Raw genomic sequence first — 23,291 nt, forward strand, 5'->3', positions numbered from 1 at the left:
TCGTATTGACAATCAGCCTTTTTGTATTCAGGGCATAGCTACTCAGGTAGCTAGCCTACAGATAGTACCCTTTGTTTAGGCAATTAGCCATGTAATAAATCACCAAATCGGTGTCACTTTAACTGGTGTTGTTATCATTTCATGAGAATTAGCTTCTTGGGTTTTTTGCATAAATTTTGGTGTTAATTGTTGGTGTACTTGTTCTTTAATGCTTATCTTTTGATGGTGTATTGTGATGCTTTAACCGAAAGATCTTAATTAGCAGTGGATGTATGTTAAGTATTTACTGACGAGCGGAAAAGTTTCTGTAAGTGTGGAATAATTGATTCATCCCCCCTTTCTCAATTGTTCAAACAATTCGGCCATATAGCTGACCTTTTGGGTATCTATTTCTATACTCTCCATCTCAGTGCATCAATTTATTTATGTTTTGCCTTCCAGAGGTCTTTTAGGATCTATTTACACATTATTTATAGTAAATCACTTGGATGTTTGGGTTCAGACTATTTACGGTAAGTCATTTGGATGGTTAGAAGGCACAATATGATTAAATTTGAAAACCTGCCAGCGTAGTTGTTTGGTTGATATTTGACTTTAATGAAGTTTAATGATTTGATTTAATTAATTAAAGTTTGATCTAGCAATGAATTTAATATAATTAATTAAATTAAATATCTTTATGGTTAATAAGGATATAAGGGGTATGCATTTCATATATTAATTCCCATATGTAAGTTAAATATCAAATCATCAAAAATGATAATTTTAAATAGGCTTTCCACAAACTTTGTGAGAGGAATATAAGAGGGGATTCGAGAAAGCCATTCGATATACATGGTTTATTTTTTTCCTCTCTTAGAGGTTTGGGAGGTTAACTTTCAATATAGGAAATCTGAAGACAAAAACTGCTGATATATTTAAATATAGTATATACACTAATTACACTTTAAGCTTACCAAGAATAATGCATACATAGTAGTTTGTATTTGTGACACTTAGGAGTTTGTACCTTTAGTTGCACTTGGTCTAAGAGAATTCCACTTTAGCTGATGATAGTTGTTATCACAATTCCACTTTATTTGTTGTCTCTACTTCTAGTGCACTTATCATCCTCACATTGTTGCACATATTTCATTGTACTATGGAGGATGATCCACCTTTGGGGGATGTGATTCCGTCTTATGAGGGTGATAAGTTATATCTTGCATGTCTCCTACTTATCATGCCTTGCCTATTTAAGTAGGCACATCTACATTGTACTAATTCATTATGTACTGCAGTTCTATTATTGCAAATTGAGGAGAATACAAAATTCTTGTCTGTGTCTCTCTTTTGTGCTACTCATTGGCCTCTAGATCTTCGATCCTTGCTATTGACAAATTCTTACATGGTATCAGAGCCATTGGATTGCCATTGCATAATCATTTTGGAGAAATCTTGCTTCTTTCGAATGAGGGCTTATTTTAGATCTATGGTGCAACAGTGTTCTGGGGTTTCTGATCTAACCTCAGTATTGCATCTTGGGGGCTCTTTCAATAAATTTTGACTATAAATTCATCTATATTGGGCGAAATTTGTTTTCAGGGAAAAAAATTGCATATCGTGCCATATGACCTGATTTTCCTAGTAATGTTATGATTTGTGAAAAAAATATTATATTTTACAATTTTAAATTGTTTTTCACAATCTATGTTTTTCAGTAAAAATTTCTTTTTTCATAATATTGTTTTTGAGGGCAGCCGCTTACCCTAGTTGTCTATTAGTTTTCACAAGAATCACATAGATTTCTATCAAATCATTAAGCATCCAAATGGTTTGAGAAGTGCGTAGACATCTGTCAAATATGTTAGAAATCTTGAAGAGGTCCATATAGTATATAGAGCAATTTGTGACCATTGAATATGTCAACCTGATCATACCACAACCAGTAGAGTCTTCTCAACATTAGCAACCATTTGTTTTGGTATTGGGTCGGCATGTACATAAATAATACAAAACATCACTTCCCTACCAATGTGGGACAATTCTCACAAGTACCTCTCCTAGTCACAAAGACCTCACAAACAACACACTATGCAACAAATATACAACAATTTGCATAGAACACATGGACGAAAAATGTTTTGCCACGCAGATCCAAAGAGCCATGCAACCAAAACATGTGGCCCTTCTCATAGTGGCATGCCAAAAGAGAAAGTTGCACATGTCAACGTCTGCAACACGACCTTGTACACATTAGTAGTTTAGCCATTGACTAGTTGGAGCCACCTCACTAGTCAACTATGACATTTTTTTTTTTTTGGCATTTAAATTTGACACCTATTGAATGTTGTTTGTAGGAGTCTTTGGCTTTCTGTGATGACCTATAAGCCATCAAATTTAAGCTCTTAAAATCATGGAACAACGATTTGACCATCAAATTTAACTTACTAAGTTGTTGGTGTCATCATTTTAAAAACTTTTTGGGACCACCTTTAGAGGCTGATAACTTGCTCATTTTGACTCCTTTTTTTGAGTAATTATTTTTCATTCAGGGTAGAAAATCGACAACTTTCCATTTGTGGTATATTTTTAGATTTCGGTTGACAAATTTTTCACAAATCTTCATGTTTGGCGATTGTACCTTCCAATCCTCATTTCGGCAACTTTCAAGGGCTTTGTTTAGGTTCATATAGACACATTTTGTGGCGCCCTTTTTAATTTAAAGTGTATAATCTGTCAACTTCTATGATTTTCAATCTGCTTATAGCCATTGTGGTTAGAAATATCACTTTCAAATCTTGTTTTTTTTTTTGGCTATTTATGATTATTATAATGCTAGGATTTCAGTTGGATCTTTCCAATATTGATTTGAGTCCGATTTGGCCTCCTAAAGGCAATTGTAATCATCAAATTAGAAGACCACTTAGCCCTTGTTTGACAAGTGGCAGTTATACATGCACTAAATGTAAAATGTCAAAGTTAACAATTTTTTTGTGGTGGTGGGTTCTTTGATTGAGTGAATTTAGGCGGGGGTCTTGTGTGATTGTGCCTCTTTGTCTTTTATGCTTTTTCATTTTTGCATTATGGGTTCTAAATTTTCACTTTTGATTGCACATAACCATGCTTCTTGGAAATTCGATGCATGGAGTAAGCTAATCTAAAATGGATTAACTCATTACACTAATGGAACTATTACTGTGTCCTATGATTCTAAAATTGATCCTAATGCTCAATTAGTATGGCTCACTAAAAATATTATGGCTGTTGGAACTTTGAGGAATTATGTATTAATGATGTCATCTTTCATATTGAATAATGTACCTTAGTCAAAGAGGCGTGGGACACATTTGGTCAATCGTATGGCCATGTTATGAGATTAGGGCTACAAGCTCGACAAAGAGCTCAACAATTTGAATCCCAAGGACTTTGATACAAATTTAGACAATGTAATTAAAGCTATAGAGCTTAGAGCCAAACTCAATGATTGCGACATGGATAATAAGGATGCACACGTGATTTATAATTTCTTGAGAAAACATTCATTAGAGTATGCAACATTTATTTTTACCTTCTAAACCCATAGGCTAACAGTGGGTGCTTCATACACTATGCCTTCATTTGATGCCTTCACAGAGACATTGTTAGCAAAATCAAAGTCGATGAGAATGGGGATTCTCAGGTCTTCAAGGTCTAAACCATTTGAGACTAATCATGGAAATCAAGGGAATCAAGGAAAGGGTTCCTTCAAGAAGCAGAACTAGTGAAAGTCAAAGGCACAACAAGAGAAAGCACAATCTTCCTCTCAACACGAAGGCAATACTTCATCTTCCTACAAGATGGAAAATCTAAATATGAAAGAGAGACAAACTTGTTCTTATTGCAAGAAAAATGGGCACGGTGAGCATTGTTGTCACACTAAGAAGAGCGATGAGTTGGAATTTATTATCAAGAACAATATTAATATTTGAAATTCTTACAAGAAGGATCATCACCTTCTAGTTCCTCGGTCAAAAGGAAAAGGGAAAGCATTTGTGGTAACTACAAGTTCTTCATAGTAATGGATATTTGACTTGGGTGCCACTCAACATATATGTTCTTCAAAGGAGCATTTTCTTCATTAGTGTCATCTAAGGTACCCTACATTCTCCTAGGGAATGAAAATCCAGTGGAAGTTGAAGGTAAAGATTTGGTAGCCAAGGATGTTGGATCATTTGAGAATGTTTTCTATGTTCCTAACTTGAGTGCCAATCTACTTTCAGTTTACCAAATCACTCACTATAGAGATGGAATGAGAATTGAGTTTCAACCTGATTCATTTTTTGTAAAAGAACTTAAGGATGATGCTTTGGTTGCAATAGCAAAAAAAAATCACAATGCGCTTTGTTCTTCTCTCGCATTGTGCCTAATTCTCCAACTACCTTGCTTACTCAAATTTAGAAAGCATGTCATGGCATGAGTGGTTTGGACCATAGTTGGAAAACTCGCCAAAGGCAAAAACTTGCCAAGCCCCCCAAAAGTTTAATCGGGAAAAACTCGGTGATTTAAAAAAAAAACTCGGGAACTTAAAAAAACTGCTGAAATTTAATTAAAAATACATTTATTTTGCAAAATTTAATGAGAAGATGCATCTAATAAGTTAATTAAAGAGAATACAAAAGAAACAAGCAGAGTTTAGATATATATAAATGCACAGTGCGCACAAAATTGCATTCTCATGCAGAATGCCCATGGTAGGAAGCATAATAGTAAATAGTTCTTGGCATCAAACAATGCAGCCGAGTTTTTAAAAAAAAATCGCCGAGTTTTTAGTAAAAACTTGCTGAGTAATCGGCGAGTTTTTTCCCAACAGCCGAGTTTTTATTCCTGCAAGTTTTTCTGGGATTTACTCGCCCAGCTTAAATACTCGGCGAGTGTTTAAAACTCGCCGAGTAATCTGCAAGTTTTCCATCTATGGTTTGGACATCTTAATTACTACTATTCAGCAGCTTAGCTCCAAACATATGGTCATAAATCTTACCTCCTATTAGTTTTTCAGATGGCATATGTTCAGGGTGTTCTATGGGCAAGCATCTTGAAGAGAAGTTTTATAGTGAAAATTCATAGAGATGTTTAGATGTGGCATGCCCATTTTAATTACCATCATTTAGCAAGGCTTGCTATGTTTGCATTTTCATTGATGACTTCTCCCACTTCACATTGGTCTACTTTCTTGCTCATAAGAGTGAAGTGTTCGACAAATTTCTAGCCTTCAAGGCTCATGTTGAGAAACAATCAAGGATATAAGTTAAGATTCTTCGCATAGACAATGGAAGGGAATATGTGCACATTTGAGAGAATTGATCTTCAACACTCAATTGCATACACTTAACAACATAATGGTGTTGTAGAAAGAAAGAATAGAACCCTTAAGGAAATGACTAGTTCTATGATTCATGCTAAGTCCCTTGGTCCAACATTTTGGGCAGAAGCTATAAGTTGTGCCACACATATCCAAAATTGGGTTCCTCATAAAGATTTTTTTGGGCATCACTCCTTTTGAGGCTTCGTGTGGTAGAAAACCAATTGTGAGACACTTAAGAGTTTTCAGTTGTCTAACATGGGCACACATACCTCCACAGAAATGCAAAGCATTGGAATCTCAAAGTAAGCCTGCATATTTGTTGATATACTAAAGATGTTAAAGCATATATACTTAAGGATTGTGAGACACATGAGATATTCATTGAGAGGGGCGTACACTTTGAGGAAAGCTCTCCTAGCTTGGCCTCTAGCCTTCTTCCTCCATCCATTGTAGAAAGTGATGTTAGTCACTTAGATGTTGATTCTACTTCAATTTCGACTCGCAGGATTATACCTTCATAGGGTCCACTTGCAATTGAGGATACTCCTACATCTTCTACTAGACCTTGTTGGGCTTGACAGATTGATTCATTAGGTTCGCTTATGGGAGATCCTTCAAACATTCAAAGGAAAAAGTCACATTATCAGTCACTTCCACATGCTTTCATTGCTACAACTTTTGTGCAACAGGGGATACCTTCACTTCTAGTTATGGCTTCATGGGATGACTACTTGTCGGGTATTGCAGGGTTGTCTCTGGAGTCATATATTGCATATTTGGGAGGCATCTTCTATGGCATTCATCTTCTCTTTAATGAAGATGATCCTTCTTTGATTGTTGCAAGGGAACATTCTAACTCTCTTGGCCATTCTCTGCATGATCATTCTTTCGAGTTTGATATGATTGCAAATCGCTGTGTACATTAGTTGGAGCAGTTTGATTTATCTTTAAAGGAGGCACTTGGGTCTTTGGATCATGTTCTACATTCATCCTCATCAGATCTTGACTTGTCTTTTTCAAAAGTTCTGGAACAATCAGCTTTCAACATCGATATGAGGGGACTCGAGCAGCTTTCAGAGACTCCATACAAGTTTCTTCTTGCATCTATCTTTTTAGATTGGGGAGCCATCTTTTATACATCTTTGGATTTCTTTCTTCCTATGGGAAGGACTATTGTTCAGCAATCATGGAGGAGGTCCTTCATCTAGCTTACAACATCTAACATTGGTATACATTCTACATTGGGGGTGGCTACTTGGTCTCTCTTCTTCTCTTCTAAGGGGGAGTTTTCCTCACACGGGTTTTTGTTCTTCCCATTCATCTTTAAGAGTTACTTTATTTATCCATCTCTTCAAGTCTTGTCCCACTAGACTTTCTCCCTTTCTTATCTTTATGAGAGATTGCATTGCAATTGTACTTGCATACTTTACTTGGTTACCCAACACGGCCTAGTAACCGTGTCCCATCTTGCATTGTCAGCTTAAGCACATTTCCCTAATCTGCATTTTGGAGGGGATGGGAGGTGTAATTGATTATTCACTAACTACACCTTAGTTAAGCGTACTTAGGATAATGCACAATAGATTGCATTTTAGATGCTGAGGATTTTTCACTTTTAGTTGCACGTTGTATAGGAGAAATTCCACTTTAGGTGCTGATAGTTTTTATGCAAAATAAAGGTCTAAGGAGGTCATGTAGGATTGACTTATAGAAAAATTGTATTGTTGTAATGATTGTTCCCTAAGCCTTTCATGCCGTACATCAGTCAAACGAAAATCATTCAATATTTTTTTGATTCGCAAGGATAAAATTGTAAATTAACAATAGACAAAGAATTGTGTGCATGTATCCAATCATGAATTCTCATGCTTCATAGCATGCTTTTCTAAATCTGCTCATCTTGCTTGTTGAACTGTGTTTGAAAGGAAGGCATTCCAAGTGAAGCAATTTGTGGACCAACTGAAGAAAACTGCAAGATTTGGAGATTTGGTCTATACATACTGGGATGAAAGATTCACAACAAAGGTGATTGTAAATAGTTATCACAGTTATGTTTAAATATTTTATCATGCTATCTTGAATTTAATATAATAATTTATGACAGGCAGTGGATGTTATGTTGAAGCCTTTGGATTTACAGCCATCACAAATGAAACAAATTTTGGATAAATTTGCTGCTGTTGGCATTCTCCAGGTAATGATAGTTCATGACAGTACAATGCTAATTTTATTGTCCCATGTCTTTTACATGTGAGTGCATCACTTTTTGTTATTGTCATGCTATGTAGGGTTGTCTGGACGATTTCCAACACCGGGTAAAGCATTGTGTAGAGCTGAATTCATGAAAGTCACTCTGTCAGCTCCATTACAGTGTTTCCTCTTCACATATATTTAGCTCTAAACCTTTGAAACATTTACATTTCATCATGTTTCAATTTCAATTCACTTTGCATTTGTAGCAATAAGGTTTTTCTTTGAAAGCAATTGGCAGAAAGTGTATTTGTAAATTGTGTACATCAAAATAATCTGTTGCTGTTATGAAAACATGCTATCCATAGATTTTCTGTCAGATTATAGTATTAGCTTATTGGCATATTCCATTTATTATTGTACTCGTGTATATTGGCTTCTAGAATATTTAATGATTGTATTTTTTGGGTTAACATGATGTGACAAAGACATTAATTTAACTGCTCCAATATTTGTGAAGAAAGAGGAAAATTGATTTAGCACTTATTGGGTAAAAAAGTTTAAACTATTGTCTATGAGGCTGCTTTAACAACTTTTAGTTTCCATATCCCTCTCCAGTTCCTATTCCTACTTCCATCCCGTTCAACCACCTCACAATTCTTTTCTCCCAACCTGTTTCCTATGCTATTTTCTTATTTAAATATTACTTTTGGGAATTCAGGTTTGACTACTAGGTGTCCCTGATAAACTTCTCATGTTTCCCCCCTTCCCCCTCCCATTTCCCCTCTTCCCCCAAAAGCACTCAAGAACATGTAAATTCCAATGGAAGTCACTAATTTATTTCATGCTACCAAATTGATTCCACAAAGCTCCCCTGTGGAACCAAATGATAGGTAACCTTACTAAGCAATTGAAACTCAAAATGTTTATTACCTTGGGAACTCAACTAGCTGATTTGAAATGTGGCACCCCTAAATTGGAACTATTTTTTGCAATTTCCTCAAGCTTATGGTATAGACATTTCATTTAAACCTTTATGTCCTTACTATTTTTTCACCATATTTTTTCTATTTCCCTTGTCAATATTGCCACACAGTCATGTGAAGTGTCTTAGTTTGTAATGCTGTTCTAGTTTGTAATGTTTCAAGAAGTAAACAATGCTTATATAAAGGTCCTGGTAAGCATTTATAGAAGCCTTTCATTTATAATAAGAAATCTGTCATAATTTCCCAGATATACAGAGCTACAGAAGATGGAAAGCTGCCACAAAAATACAACGGGAAAAAGATCTATACTTGGCCTCTACGTGCAAATTGCAACTTTTTATGGTACAGACAAACTCAGCCTTCAGATGTAGCAACAGATGGCTTGTAGACCATGTATAGTTCCACCAGAAGATTTGTCGAAGCTGTAGAAGCTGTTGTATGTTGAACGTGCCATAACACTGAGGGTGGGTGTGGGTGAGTCAGTCTTGAGCAATTTTTAATCTTTTTCAATCACAAACTCCTATCAATCATCTTTAATCGACTGAACATCAATTAAAGATTAAGCAATAAACACCAAACACATGAAGTCAAAATTTTTACCTAGAAAACCAAATATGAGAAAAACCGCAGTGATAATCATAGTCACAATATGAATTTGATACGGTATTTTTGGCTTAAGGCCAAGGTAGCTTACTGGTCCCGATTTGGACATGCAGAGTAATGTGCACAAGCTTAGGGTAAGATACAATGGGTTTGTAAGTTGGGACATGATTCGAGGGAAAGGTACGGAAAGATTTGCAGACTGAAGCTCACCACTTCAGGGGAAGATATAGATCTGCACAAGCTGACAGAAGGATCCACTAAGCATAAGCTTAGGGTAAGATACAATGTGCTTGTAAGTTGGGACATGATTCTAGGGAAAGGTATGAAAAGACTTGCAGACTGAAGCTCACCACTTCAGAGGAAGATATAGATCTGCACAAACTGACAAAAGGATCCACTATATTCAAGCAGGTACAAAGACATGATGAATTGAAATGAATAGGATCTCCTGATCGTGAAACTGTCCTTGAACCTCTGAGTCAAGCAACTACTATCATGGCAAACACAACATACATCCGCTGTCTACCTAAATACTGTCATACTAAATTATGTGATGATTAAAGAGCATCACGAACTGATATTCACAGTTTTTCTTCACCGCATACACTTCCACATCATTCACAATCAATCCACACCTCAAATCAAGCATTTACACATCTATATATATCAACTTATTTATGGAAACTCTCAATTAGCCATACAAGATAAACACAATCTACAGAAAGTCGACCATCATGAACAAATGCGGTCCACTCTAGGAGATAAATGTAATGTCCCAAATTTTGGTGAATTAATTCACTCGCAATTGCACCTAAAAAGGTTCAAAGGATAAGCCAATAAGAATTATAGATAGAATTCAGTTGTAAAAAATAAACAATAAGATTTTTTTATAAAAACTAATATCTTTATTAGAATTGATCATTTTATAAAAATAATTAGAGGTTGTGCACAAAATAGATTACAAAACTCCATTGAATGTCCTCTAACAATTATGAGAGACCCTGATATGGCCAATACAACAAGGGCCTTAAATGTGAGAAGAATGATACTAGATGAGGATTGGTGGGGTCTTGTGACATATGTGTTGGAAATCACCGATCCAATAATTGCAATGCTTCACTTTGCAAATAGTGATGAGCCATGCCTTGGGGATATATATGATTCCATGGATACTACGCTGGAAATAATTAAAATGGTAAGTTCTACGCTTTTACAACAATTTTTTATTTGAGAGATATCTAGATTCTAAAGTTTAGATTGACATATTCACTAATTATAAGTATTGTTCATATCTCATATCCTAGGTCATACAGAGGAGGGAGAATGATCTTGAGGATACCCTTTACATGAAGGTGGAAAAAATTGTCCATCATCGATGGAATAAGATGACCACACATTTGCACCTCCTTGCATATGCTCTATCCCCAAGGTACTGTAGTTCTTATCAAATGCTTGTGCTTATTTTATCCAATGTTTGTGCTATTGATATTTGATAGTGTTCAATTGTCTTTTGTTATCCCCGGGTACTATAGTGCAGATGTACTTCGCTTTCCAGGTAGAGTGCCACCATTTAAAGATGTAGAGGTTGCAAATGTTAGTGTAAATAATTATTATGTACACTTTACTTAAGTTTACTTAGGATAAATGCATTTTATTATTTATTACGTAAGACATTTAGGAGTATGTGTACTCATATGAGTTGTCATGTTGACAACACAAGAGTTAGCAACTCATTTTAGCACATGGTGTCTACAATGCTGAAGTTTGCATAATTAACTGAGTTGTCATGTAGACAACAGAGTTGTCCGCACTCTTAATTAAGCACATGGTGTCTACAACATAATTTTACATGACACACCTATGTAAGCTTATCCCCTCATCATCGCACTAACTCTTGTGCTCAATGGAGGATAATCCACTCTTAGTGGACATGTGCTTAGTTGTGAGGCATATCATATTGCTAACTCCTAGACATTCTAGAAGCATTCTAGAGGCCTTTATATACAGGCACTTCTAGTGTACTTGTACAACAATCAATCAACATCAATTATCTATCATTGAATAATTTGATATCCAAAAATAATTAGTTATTCATTCTCATATTGTTATAATCATACATTATTTGGTCCATATTGTGCTAGTCTTGTGCTTCTTGATCTTGCCATGATTTTTTCCTAAGGCAAATTCTTACATAGTATTAGAGCTATACCAAATTTTTATATGGTATTAGAGTCATAGGAGCGTCATTTCTTAGCCATTGGAGACCATTTTTGCTTCACCTCTTGGAGGACCTTGATTCAAATTCGGAGTATCTGCAGTTATTGGGAGCGTCTAGAGCCAAAGCAGACTCACCATTGCGTCTGAAGCATTGATTCAGTGAATTTTGACTATAAATTTGCCTACCCTAGGCCATAGTGAAATCCAAGGCAATTTTTTTTTGCAAATTAGAACTCGAAGGCTTGATTTGCGAAATTGGTATGATCTCATTAGATCTGTGCAATTAATTTTTAGACCTGCATTTTTTATTTGCATCTCTACAATTTTTTTTGGATTTGCATTATTTTTTGGAAATTTTTTGTCATCAAGCCAGTAGGAGAGATTTTTTGCAAGTGAAGATTGGATCTTGCTGGTGCAAATCAGATATTGACATCATATTCAGAAGGTCAAGAAAACCCCCAAATCGACTTTTATTTCATCAAAATCAGACATCTGAAGTGAAATTTAGAGACATTTGATTTTTGGAGGCTTGATGGCAGCGATTTAGGAAAAATAATTATAGAGGTGATTTTCAAATAGCAATATCTCCCTCATACAAGCTCCATTTTTCGAGCAATTTTTTTGTTTTGGGGTAGAATTTCATGATCTACACATTGGTGCAGGTTGTTTGAGATCTCTGTCCCTGAATTTTTTTGCAACTCGTAAATCCCAATTTTTGCAACCTCAAAGGCTTAGTATAGGCTCATCTAGATGCATTTTCAAGTTCTGTTTTTTTTTTTTTAAGTGCATAATTTTTTGTCTACTTTCCAGATCTGCAATTAGATTATAGGCTTGTGTGGACAAAAATACGACTTTTAGAAATGGGTCCTTTTTTACATTGTGATGCTTTGATCAAACTTCAAAATTGTTGTATCTCTGAGCTAAATTGCTAAGTTTCAAATTTGAACTCCAAGAGGAGGTTGTAAACAACAAAATCAAAAGTCCACTCTTGTCCGTGTTGGCAAGTGGGCTATTGTAAATGCACTAAGTATAAAGTGTCAAGTCATACATTAGGGGTGGTTGATTGATTATTTTTGAATTTTAGGGGGTGCATACATACATTGATCTCATGGAGTTTTGTTTCACATGTCAGTTTGGTGTAAGACCTAGGTTGACAAAGAGAAACTATTAGAAATGGAGTGCCTTGATAATTGATCATCTAAGAAGAGAGCATAAGGAAGTATTTCCTCATTTATGTTCCAAAGAACGACCCTCTAATGATTGGACACCCATTAAAATAATTATGGATGTCATTTATTTTAGTGTCAATAAATATTGCATTGATGTCATTGACAAGTTCAATGATCCTTATGACATTTGGATGACTCTTTGGAAAGCATATTTAGACTCCACAGTTCCTCCATTTCCAGAGGACATTCTACCTCCAGTCACCTCAGTTGTGGTACCTTCAACTCCATATGAGATCTTACCTCCTGATGCTCTTATTGCTTCTATTGATCTAGTTTCAGCCACAGATACTCTTGATTAAGTGCAACAAGAATTACCATGTCTTCCTACTTCAACTTCATGGGATGACTTCCTTCCAGACATTGCAGAGTTGTTCGTGGAGTCTCACGTTGAAGATGTGGAAGACATCATCAATGACATCAATCTTCTCTTTGTTGAGGAGACTTCTTCACTCATTGTGAGGGCACACTTTGACCCTTAACCACTTGACCGTTCTGACATGATTGTGGGTATTTCTTTACAACAGATGAAGGACTCTTTCACTTATGAATAGTCATATCCGTCTTTGGAGACTGTCTTCCAATTTCCTCAGACATCCTATCTTCTGAGGATTCTTCCTACCAGTTGGGGAGTATTCTCTTCTACACCTATGGCACCATTTCTTCTTACAAGGAGGAACATCATTCAACTTTCATGGTGCAGCTTCTTTAGTCATTAAGGAGTGTCTTTCATGGGTGAGCATTCATCATTGAGGGGAGGCTACATTGCTTCTCTTCCTACATCTTCCTATTAGGATGCCTCATCCTCTTTGGAGGTTGATTCAGCTTCATGCATGGACATGTTACCTTGTTTGCCACCTTATTTTGGGCATTCACCAGATTGGTTCATAGCATCTACATTCCTCAAGGACTTGTCGATATATAAGCAGACTTCAGAGGCAACATCCATAGCATACTACATATGGATTCCTCTTCCATCTTCCTATCCACAGTGGGAAGCATACTTGTACCTATACTCAGTATATCTTCTTCCTAGAGGGAGAAATGTTGTTTATCGGCATTGGATTCTCTTTTGTCTTCAAGCACTCATCATCAAGAGATCCTTCACTAAGGGGGGGTTTCATGGAGGAATTCTCTATTGTATATGTATAATGTATGTCATAATGGGGGCCGAGGGGGGCGTTGGATTACTCCATCCATACATGCATCTTTCTTTATTGTACTTATCTCTCTTTTTGGGGGAGGGCTTTTCCCGTGAGGTTTTCTCTCTTTCTCCATTTTTAGAGAGATTGCATAGCATTGTATGTAGAGCATTGCATTTGTACATGGGTACCTAACATGGTCTAGTAGCTGACACCCATTATGCATTTCATCATAGCTTTCGTGAGCTTAAGTGCATTCCCCTAAGTTGCACTTAAGGAGGGGTGTTAGTGTAAATAATTATTAGTTACACTTTACTTAAGTTTATTTAAGATAAATGCATTATTTTATTATTTATTAGGTTAGACACCTAGGAGTATGTGTACTCATATGAGTTGTCATGTTGACAACATGAGTTAGCAACTCATTTTAGTACATGGTGTCTACAACATTGGAGTTTGCATAATTAACTGAGTTGTCATGCAGACAACACAATTGTCCGCACTCTTAATTAAGCACGTGGTGTCTACAACATAATTTTACATGACACTCTTATGTAAGCTTATCCTCTCATCATCGCACTAACTCCTACACTCAAAGGAGGATAATCCACTTTTGGTGGACATGTGCTTAGTTGTGAGGCTTATCATATTGCTAACTCCTAGAAATTCTAGAAGCATTCTAAAGGCCTTTATATACAAACACTTATAGTGTACTTGTACATCAATCAATCAACATCAATTATCTATCATTGAATAATCTAATATCAAAAGATAATCAGTTATTCATTCTCATATTGTTATGATCATACATTATTTGGTCCATATTGTGCCAGTTTTGTGCTTGATCTTGGCGTGATTTTGTCCTAAGGCAAATTCTTACATGGTGTCAAAGCTATACCAAATTCTTACAGCAAATGGGTACAAGAGGGCACTAGCCTAGATATTCCAAGATGCAGAGATTGGGACAATTGTGACGAGTGAATTTTTTGCCTTCATCTCAGGTGAGGATTTCCACCTTATTGCCATAGCAAACCAAAGCACGATAGGTGCCATCAAATGGTTGTACCTTCATGGGCAAGCCTTCATGTACCTCCAACCTCTTGCCATAAATGTCCTATACCAAGTAAGTTTGTAAAATGAAGCTTAACACTCTCAATTCTTTGAATTTATTATTTAATTTATTTATCTTGATTGTTGTATTGATAATTTTTAATTCTCTTTAGGTTGCCAACTCTTCTGCAATTGAGCAAAATTGGAGTACTTACTCTTTTATCCACTTAGTCAAACGCAACTGGTTGGCTCCAAAAAAATTCATAAGACCTTGTGTTCATTCACAACAATTTGCGGTTGTTGTCACGGAAGGATCCAATGTACAAGAAGGGGCTTGAACAGCTTTGGGATGTAGCACTCAAGACTACTGATTTAGATATGACCATCTGGGATCTTGTTGGATCCACTTTGATTGATGTGGATGATAAGGAGGAGGATTATGAGTTCGCAATCCACTCTACTACTAGTGGTTTGGGTTTCTCTACTGATGCAGATGCAACACTTGCAGCTGATCAGTACCCCTCTTATGCTGATTTTCTTGAAAATCCATTTGATGATTAAATCAAAAACTTTAGTCTTGACTCTTGACTCTTTTATGAGTAAATCATGTTACAAACTTTTAAGTTTAATGATGTATATTTTGAATGTTGCAAACTTTCACTTTCAGTAATTCAATGTGAACGTGTTGATTTTCTTTATAATCATGAAAATAGATTAATTTCATTGATCAAGTATTCTAGATTCATAGATGCATACTAGAATCATAGATTCATACTATGAAATGATTTAGTTTTAGAATTATGTATATTTCTCTTCTTCTTCTTCTTTTTTGTGCGTGTGTGCGTGCGCGTGCGCGTGTGTATGCACGAATCCTCTGCAAATCATAATTGGGGAAAAAAATCTCGAATCCACGGATCCGATTCACGTGCCCAAATCGGATTCGTGTCACGAATCGACAACTAAGAATAAAGGGTTAGAATTTATTACTGTTTTGGCTTGACAATAAAGGGGCGAAATGCTTCCAAGGAGGGGCCTATCTAAATCCAATCAGTGGTATTACTCCCAAGATAGGGTAGGGGTCATCGTCCTAAAAGCCTTACAAGTCCCAAGATAGGATATGGGCTTGGACTTGTAAACTTTGAAGGACCCTATTATAATTGGTCTCTAAGCACCTTGGTTATGCACCTAATCCTTCCTTCGTCATGTGTGTGTGTGTGTGTGGCTTATTCTAATTAATTAAATGAATAAATCTTTTTACTTTGAATATCATAGATTGAATTATTATATCTTTATTTATTTAGCCTAGGATATAAAGTATAAATCTAGGTCAAATTAGTAAATGACTAAGTCTAAGCCTACTTGGGGACATTACAAATGGTATCAGAGCTTTTATCTTGTCATCTTGTAGGGTAAAGAGTCAATAAGAAGGAACCTAACAATGTTTATTCTTTGTGTCTTTATACATTCACTTGTATACTTGTGTTGCCTCATGACAAATAAATGTCATCCATGTCTATAAGGGCTAGTTTGGTTGTTGGCATAGGAATTGAAAATTAGAATTGAAAATAGGAATATGAATGAGGATTGGGAATGGAAATTACAGTTTTTTATTCTTTGTTTGTTTGGTTCACCAAATTGAAATTGGAATTAAAGTTATCTCATCTCATATCTCCCTAAAAATTTGAATTATTCTTGGTTGGGTTTGCGGCATCCATGAAAAGAAGAGGAATTGAACCTAACATTGCTTGCCTCCAAGCACACAAATTTCATGGATATTTGAATGCTATTTGGATATGTGTGCTCGAGCAGCCTAAGATAAGGAGGGTCGAGAGGGGCGACAATGCAATGGTATGACTGACTACCTACAAATAAAATGTTCACCCTATTAAATATGTAGCTGTGTATTATTGACAACACATTTAAGACTTTGAGCAATTCACGTTGAACATACACAACTCTTACATTGCCTGCATATATAAGGCGATAGGGCCAACCAATTATGCAACCCATTGAATGGTATGGATTTCAAGATGCTTAGACCTCCTTCAGAAAAACAAGAACCCTACCCTTCCTTTAACTCGCTCACTTGACCTCTGAACAAAGTCTTGAAATAGTCAACTCTTTGGGCCCCTGTACCTTTCCTAATTGATTTTCATGGGTGTGGCTCCTCATGAAGCGTGGGTGGTAAACTAAGAGGTAAGGGTTTGTTTGGTTGTAGGAATTGCTGAATGTGGCATTCGCAATGTTGGAATAAACTCTCTTCTAGAATTCGCGCATTCTTAAAATAACTTATGGAATATCATTTGAACATGTTTGGTTGTCTTGGAAGAGTAGTCAGAAGATATATATTTTGTGTTTGGTTGCAACAATTAAAATAGGAATTGGAATAAGTTTTTAATTTTTATTTTAATAATTTAATTTTTTTGAGGTCTAGTTATATTTTAAATATAACAAAAATTATTCTCAAAAACTAATTTTTTTTGTTAATTATTTTAAAAGCAAGTATTCTATTTTTAAAAAAAAAATTAACTTTATAGTTAATGTATAACACAACCTTTGAAAGTATTTAAAATTAAATAAAATCATTTTAAAATTATATTCAATGTATTATATAACTACTTATAATTGATTTTTAAATATTTTTGTTTATTATTTAAAAAAATCAAAAAGTTGTTATTTTAAAATGTATAGTTTTGATAGCATTAACGTGACATTTCAACTTAGTTTAAATTAAAATATTAAAATCAAAACTTAAATATTTTTAAAAAAATACAAATAAGTCATATTTAAATGATCTTTCAACATGATTTTAATTGAAAACTAGACACAAGATTTATTTGTAAAGATAATTTTATAAGAGTTGATAAAAGATCTCAAATCTGATATTAGTTTTTTTTTCTCATTTTAGAAAAGTCTTATACAAGTTCTACTTATGGATTTTTTTTGCATATGGTCCCAACAAATAAATGTAGTTACAAGGCAAAGAAAACATTGTAAAAAGTAAATTTCAGCCTTTTGAGCCTTGCAACACTTGCACTATATTCCTCCATCATGCATTGTACTTGTTCCTTCATCACGCACCGTACTTGTTTGTGCATCACTGACCCAACCATAGAATCCACATACATCATGTCCCTGCAATAGAAAATCTTTATCAGTTCTTAGCATAATAATTAATTATTCATTATGTTAATTTTAAAAAAATTTAATTATAATAACCACCTTTTTCCTATTCGAGCAACACCAAAATTTACACCCAAGATTTTTTGGTGTATTAGAGGTCTTTAACAAACATGGGTCGACACCACATCGACATGTTGGCACATTCATTAAAGCCATCAACCCTACAATGTCAAAAGTAAATTTGTTATATGAAAATATACCCTACAAAACATCAAATATATAAGCATAAATCAATGTTTATAAATTGTATTTCTCTTTAGTTTATGGAATCTATATCGATACTACTCAAATCCAGTAAAAATGCAAAGCAATTATTCAAGAGTTGTGGATGCCCAAAAATACCTATAATAATGATTGAGTATATTGTTTATGCTGAAAGCAATTAGAAAACATTGTCATTAAGAGATGGTTTGTTTATATTATGATACTTGCTAAAATGGGTCTTATAATCTCATATTAATTGAGCTATAAATTTAGCTCTTCCATATCTATCAATTGGATTGTTTCAAGCTTGTATGTACCCAACTTGTGCATCATGTATCATTATCACGTAAAGTAGAAGGACAAGGTTATGATGAGTTTAGAATGTGAGTCATAAAATACATATATATATTATAAGCACTGTGGGACCAAGAGAGTAGATACTATCTTTGAGATCAAAATATTGTCATATAGCGCAAAGACTAGGATCAGAGACCATCATGAGCATAGAAGATAATTCATAGCCTTCGCAATATGTTCCTACTCATTTAGTAGTATTACCACAAACTTAGACTGCTTATAGTTATGTTTCTATTTCCTCAATTGAATTACTACGATGTTGACTGGATGTGTGTGCGTACACTATATATGCATGCTAATTATATATTTTTACAAACTTATACAAGACATGTTGAGAGATTCTTTTTAAAATGTCTATAATTTATTTATAGAAATCAAAATTACAGGAAAAAAAAAATGAGAGCAAATTATACAGTTATAAAATATCAATGCAATCACAAAAAAGAAAAAAATATAATAATAATGCTCGCATGTTTCAAATGTATCACCAATATTTGTGATAAAAATAGGTGTGAACAAAGCCTTTGAAGTCACAGCTCCTTGTGCAGATTTTCTCTAATTTGCAATCCTCTTTGAAATTGGTATCACTTAAGCAGCCTCCGTGCAAGACACATCCTCTGTTTTACATGCTCTATTTCATAAATAAATTCTTTACATTTTCCTTCCAAAACTAGGTGAGAATAAGATGTTCGAATTGACAGATCACTATACAAAGAATAGCAACTTTGAGTCACAGCTCCCTATAGCATTTGATTCATATTTAAAATCCTTTTTGCAATTGGAATCACTTAAACAAGCCCTTGTATAGGACACAGACTGTTTTCAAGTAAACTAATCTTATCAAGTTCAAATTGATACAAATTTGTTGTCAAAACAAACATACCTTATAAGTTGATGGTTTAGTAAAGATGCATTTATGCAAAGAAAGGCAATTATGGTAAAGACATTATGTATGATCATTTGGCTTTGCATTGTCATTGGTTATGTCAAGGTGAGGTATAGTTCAAGGAGTCTACCTTGATATTTTAATCCAAAAAACTGATTTGCAAAAAGTCAATGGTGAAATTCATAACACTAAAATTGAAGCTCCTCCCCTTTCGAGCCATTCTACCCTCTACTCACACACATAAACACAATTAAACTACAACCATAGTAGGAGATATATCAACATAGATTTCTAGTAGGAGCTGCTACAGCCATAGTAGGAGCCACTTGTTCAACTTGTAATACCACCAATGATATAAGGCAACATTTTCATATAACAGAGCAAATATATAAAATAGTCCAATTGGCCATATTTTGCAAGAAACCATATTTGAAGCTGATTCATAATGTTTAATATCGTGAAGTAAGAAAGGAAGATGTATTTAAAGATAATTAAAATTATATAAGAATATCATAAGGCATGCTATCAAGTAGCCATAACTGAAGGTGACCATAATATAAAAATGTCATGAGGCATGCTATCAAGCAACCATATTTAAAGGTGACTAATATAATCGACCATTACAAAATAGGTTGTTACGATATCTAATCAAAATAGTTTTAACAAAAATCATATATATATTATGTTGTTTCTAGAGTCCTCCATACTTAAGTAATTTGTATTTGATTCTCTTCAGAATAGTCATTCTCAGAAATCCTTTTGCTCTTGTTGTTTCAACTAAAAAGCATCAGACGCCCTTATCATTGTATCTTCAGTAAGCCCAGGAATGACTTTGAGGGCATCATGTAGTGCTTGCCCCTAAGTCATATTTTCAGTTATCTTGCCAAACTCTTTTAGGCCAATTTATGTTTGATGATTAGTATTATTATTTTAGAGATTATCAGATGTTGTTTTACACTCAGTTTATTATATGATGAGATTACTTGGTACTCTATATTTCATGCATGTATGATGATTATACAATGTTTTCAGAAATTGATGGTTTATTATCACATGTGCCTTCTTATGGATACTTACCCCATACTGCATGTGTATGGTGTGCGTGTTTGTTTTATTTATGTATGGTGTTTCTGATGTGGTTAAGGAAGGGAGTCGTAGTCACCTGCTAGTCGGGATCTACACGATGCACCACTTCCTACCATTGTCTGTTTAGATTAAAATATTGTGTTTGTACATGCGTGGATTTTATGCAGGTACCGGGTATCGACTTTCCTGAATTGCCAGGATGAGCGTACCCTATCGCATTGTCTCAATGGTAAGAGAGGGGAGATAAACTCTTAAGTCCAAATCCTAAACCCTTTAGCCAATTGTCCTAATTGATAATTAGGACCAAGTATCTGACTTAAGTACCCTCCAAATGCATCAAAGGATGTAATTTCGTGATTATAACCCTTTTTGTTTTGATTTAGTATGTGTTTTTCTATGTAGGATTTTCGTATGTTGTTATATGAGTCTTTGCTGTGTTTTCTATTAATTAAGTCTAATTAAAAAGATTAATTAATGATTTAATTTAATAGAGAATTAATATGATATCTTTAATATTTAATTAATTGAGAAATTAATTAAATAAAAGAATTAAATTTGAAAATTAAAGTTCAAAAATAAATTTAGAACAGGATAATATTTATTTAATTTAATAATAATATATATTTGGAGTTCATTTTTAAATAAATACTAAATATTATTGTTATTTAAATTAATTAAATATGTTATCAATTAAGTTATAAAATAAATTTAAAGGTTGAAAGATATAAAATTATTAAGAATTCTAGATCGCATGATCTAAGCATGAATTTAAATATGAGAATTAAATTAAAAGATTAAATAATAGAAATTAATAACGTTATTTTAATTTCATAAAGTGCACATGAGATTAAAGTAATAAATTAATTTAAAATAGAAGTCAAGTGGAATATTAAATAAAGTTATTTAATAAATCAACTTAATCTGCATGCAAGATGAATGCAAAATAAAAGAAAAGATAATAAAGGTTAATTTGGAGTTAACTCAGTTGTGCAAAGAGTCTTCTCGGGTGAACGCACAATTAGTGCCCCGATTTGAGGAGAAAATTTGCTTATCACAACGTTGGGGGTTCATTCTTGGGGGGAAACGAATTGGGACATGTTTTTGGACGGGAATTTTTGGGAGACTACTTTTGGAAGCGAATTTTAGAAGGCTGATACCAAGAAAGTTTTCCAGAAGAAGGTTATTGAGAGGAGCGAATTCTTTTACAAATTTCTGGAGATTGCATAATAGCATCAGGATCAGGTAGGGTCTTGTGTTTTTTATTATCGATTAAATACGCAATTTTCCTTTCCTGTCTTCTTCGTGTCTGGGGTTTGTAAATTTGAATTCTCTGTGATGAATGTTTAAACATTACGATATTGGAATTTATCAGATGTTTGTCAATAAACTTTTGTATACATGAGATTTAAATGGGAAATGGTTGAATCTAATACCGAAATTCTAAATTAGAAGTTCGGATTGACTATATTTCTATACCAATTTAATGAAAGAGGCAATTCTTTAATATATTTATATATTATATATTAAGGAGGAATTGAGTTAGTTTATTTATAAATTTATATATTTATTTATATTTAAACGAAATTAAATTTCAAATATATATATATATATATATATATATATATATATATATATATATATATATTTATTTATTTATTTATAGAAAATGATTTAAAAACAAATCGCTGTTTTTAAAAAAAAATATACATAAAAAATATATAGATATAAATTAATGTTTTAAGTGGGGGGAGGGAATCACCCGTACCCACCCCCACTGCCGACGGCCGACAGTACCTGCGTCGCAGGTACTACAACAGAAGGTACAGCGTACCTGCCGCCGCAGGCCCTACGACCGCAGGCCTACGGCAGAGCCGACGGGCTTTAAACGTATATGGTAAGGGTTTTGTTTAATTCGATTTTGTTTTTATTATAATTTTTATTATTTATAAAAAAAAAAAAAAAAATTATTATTATTATTTAAAATTTTTTAATTAATAATTTTTAATATATATATTAATTAATAAATATTTACTTATTAAATATTTTAATCTTTATTAATATTGAATAATTAAATATTAATACATTTAACATAGTTTGTTAATATTAATTTATTAATAATTTTGGTTAAATTTTAATAAATTAACAATTAATAAATAGATTAAAATAAGTAAGTAGAACAAGCAATTATTGATTAATTTAATTAAAATTAGTTTAATTAAGTTAATTAATAATGAATATTATTTGACTAAATTATAGATTTGGATTATTGATTTAATGAAAGTTATTGTAGAAATGGGTTAATCGTAAAGGGTAGTTGTGAAAACCTAGTTACTTGAATTCGACATTAAACTGAAACATAAACCTTACCTTAACTCAATAATATACTTTTAAATCCAATCTCTGAGACTTTGATGTTCTCTTTGTGCTTTGAGTGTTATGGGGTTGGTTTAGCATTGACCAGTTTAGGTTGTTACCAGAGGCTCGGGGTTGTGAATGTGATGTCATGATGATTTGGTCTCGATCTTTCTTAACCCGACCATGGTAATGTGATGGAGTGCTTTATGATATGATTGTATTTACTAGTTGTTATTGCTTTTTGTCTTCTTATGTGACGTTGTGGTGTATATATATTGAGATCCGTTCCGTGGTCACCGTGGCTGGAGTTTTCTTGATTGGCATTTACCTTCATTCTGTACATGGATGTTTTATCATTATGGATGTATTGATGTATCATGTATGGTGGATGATTTCATTTATTTTACTGTACTTTGTATCATGGATTTGAGGATGATGTATCTTTATCTTTACATATGTATATTCTTTTAAGCCTTTCATACC

The 23,291-nt window shown here is 33.9% G+C and overlaps 2 protein-coding genes across 10 annotated transcripts in view; both read left to right on the top strand.

The window, feature by feature from the left end:
• The window catches only part of LOC149552410 (Polynucleotidyl transferase, ribonuclease H-like superfamily protein), a 252,443-nt gene extending 244,551 nt beyond the window's left edge, over positions 1-7,892 (top strand). For 7 of the 8 annotated variants that reach the window (XM_089787960.1, XM_089787964.1, XM_089787962.1 and 4 more), the window contains 3 exons: positions 7,253-7,348; positions 7,428-7,517; positions 7,612-7,892. In XM_089787960.1, the coding sequence (XP_089644086.1) occupies positions 7,253-7,348; positions 7,428-7,517; positions 7,612-7,668 (243 nt within the window). In that variant the 3' untranslated portion in view covers positions 7,669-7,892. Of the gene's footprint in view, positions 1-7,248; positions 7,349-7,427; positions 7,518-7,611 lie in introns of all 8 variants that reach the window. The other variant, XR_016352920.1, reaches the window with a different exon arrangement.
• Positions 7,893-8,039: 147 nt separating this feature from the next.
• On the top strand, positions 8,040-15,397 carry LOC149552413 (uncharacterized). Of its 2 annotated transcripts, XR_016352921.1 has the most exons (4): positions 8,040-10,297; positions 10,407-10,531; positions 14,689-14,810; positions 14,911-15,397. XR_016352921.1 is itself a non-coding variant. In XM_089787968.1 (3 exons), exons 1-3 carry the CDS (start codon positions 10,094-10,096, stop codon positions 14,966-14,968), a joined length of 387 nt encoding a protein of 128 aa, XP_089644094.1. In that variant the 5' UTR covers positions 8,040-10,093; the 3' UTR covers positions 14,969-15,397. The 2 variants fall into 2 exon arrangements, 1 of the variants encoding a protein (XP_089644094.1); XM_089787968.1 differs by lacking the exon at positions 14,689-14,810.
• The last annotated feature ends 7,894 nt before the right edge of the window (positions 15,398-23,291 follow it).

This window comes from Cupressus sempervirens, chromosome 6 (genome assembly GCF_028749045.1).
Source record: "Cupressus sempervirens isolate cs-2001-9-10 chromosome 6, ASM2874904v1, whole genome shotgun sequence".
NCBI lineage: Eukaryota > Viridiplantae > Streptophyta > Pinopsida > Cupressales > Cupressaceae > Cupressus > Cupressus sempervirens.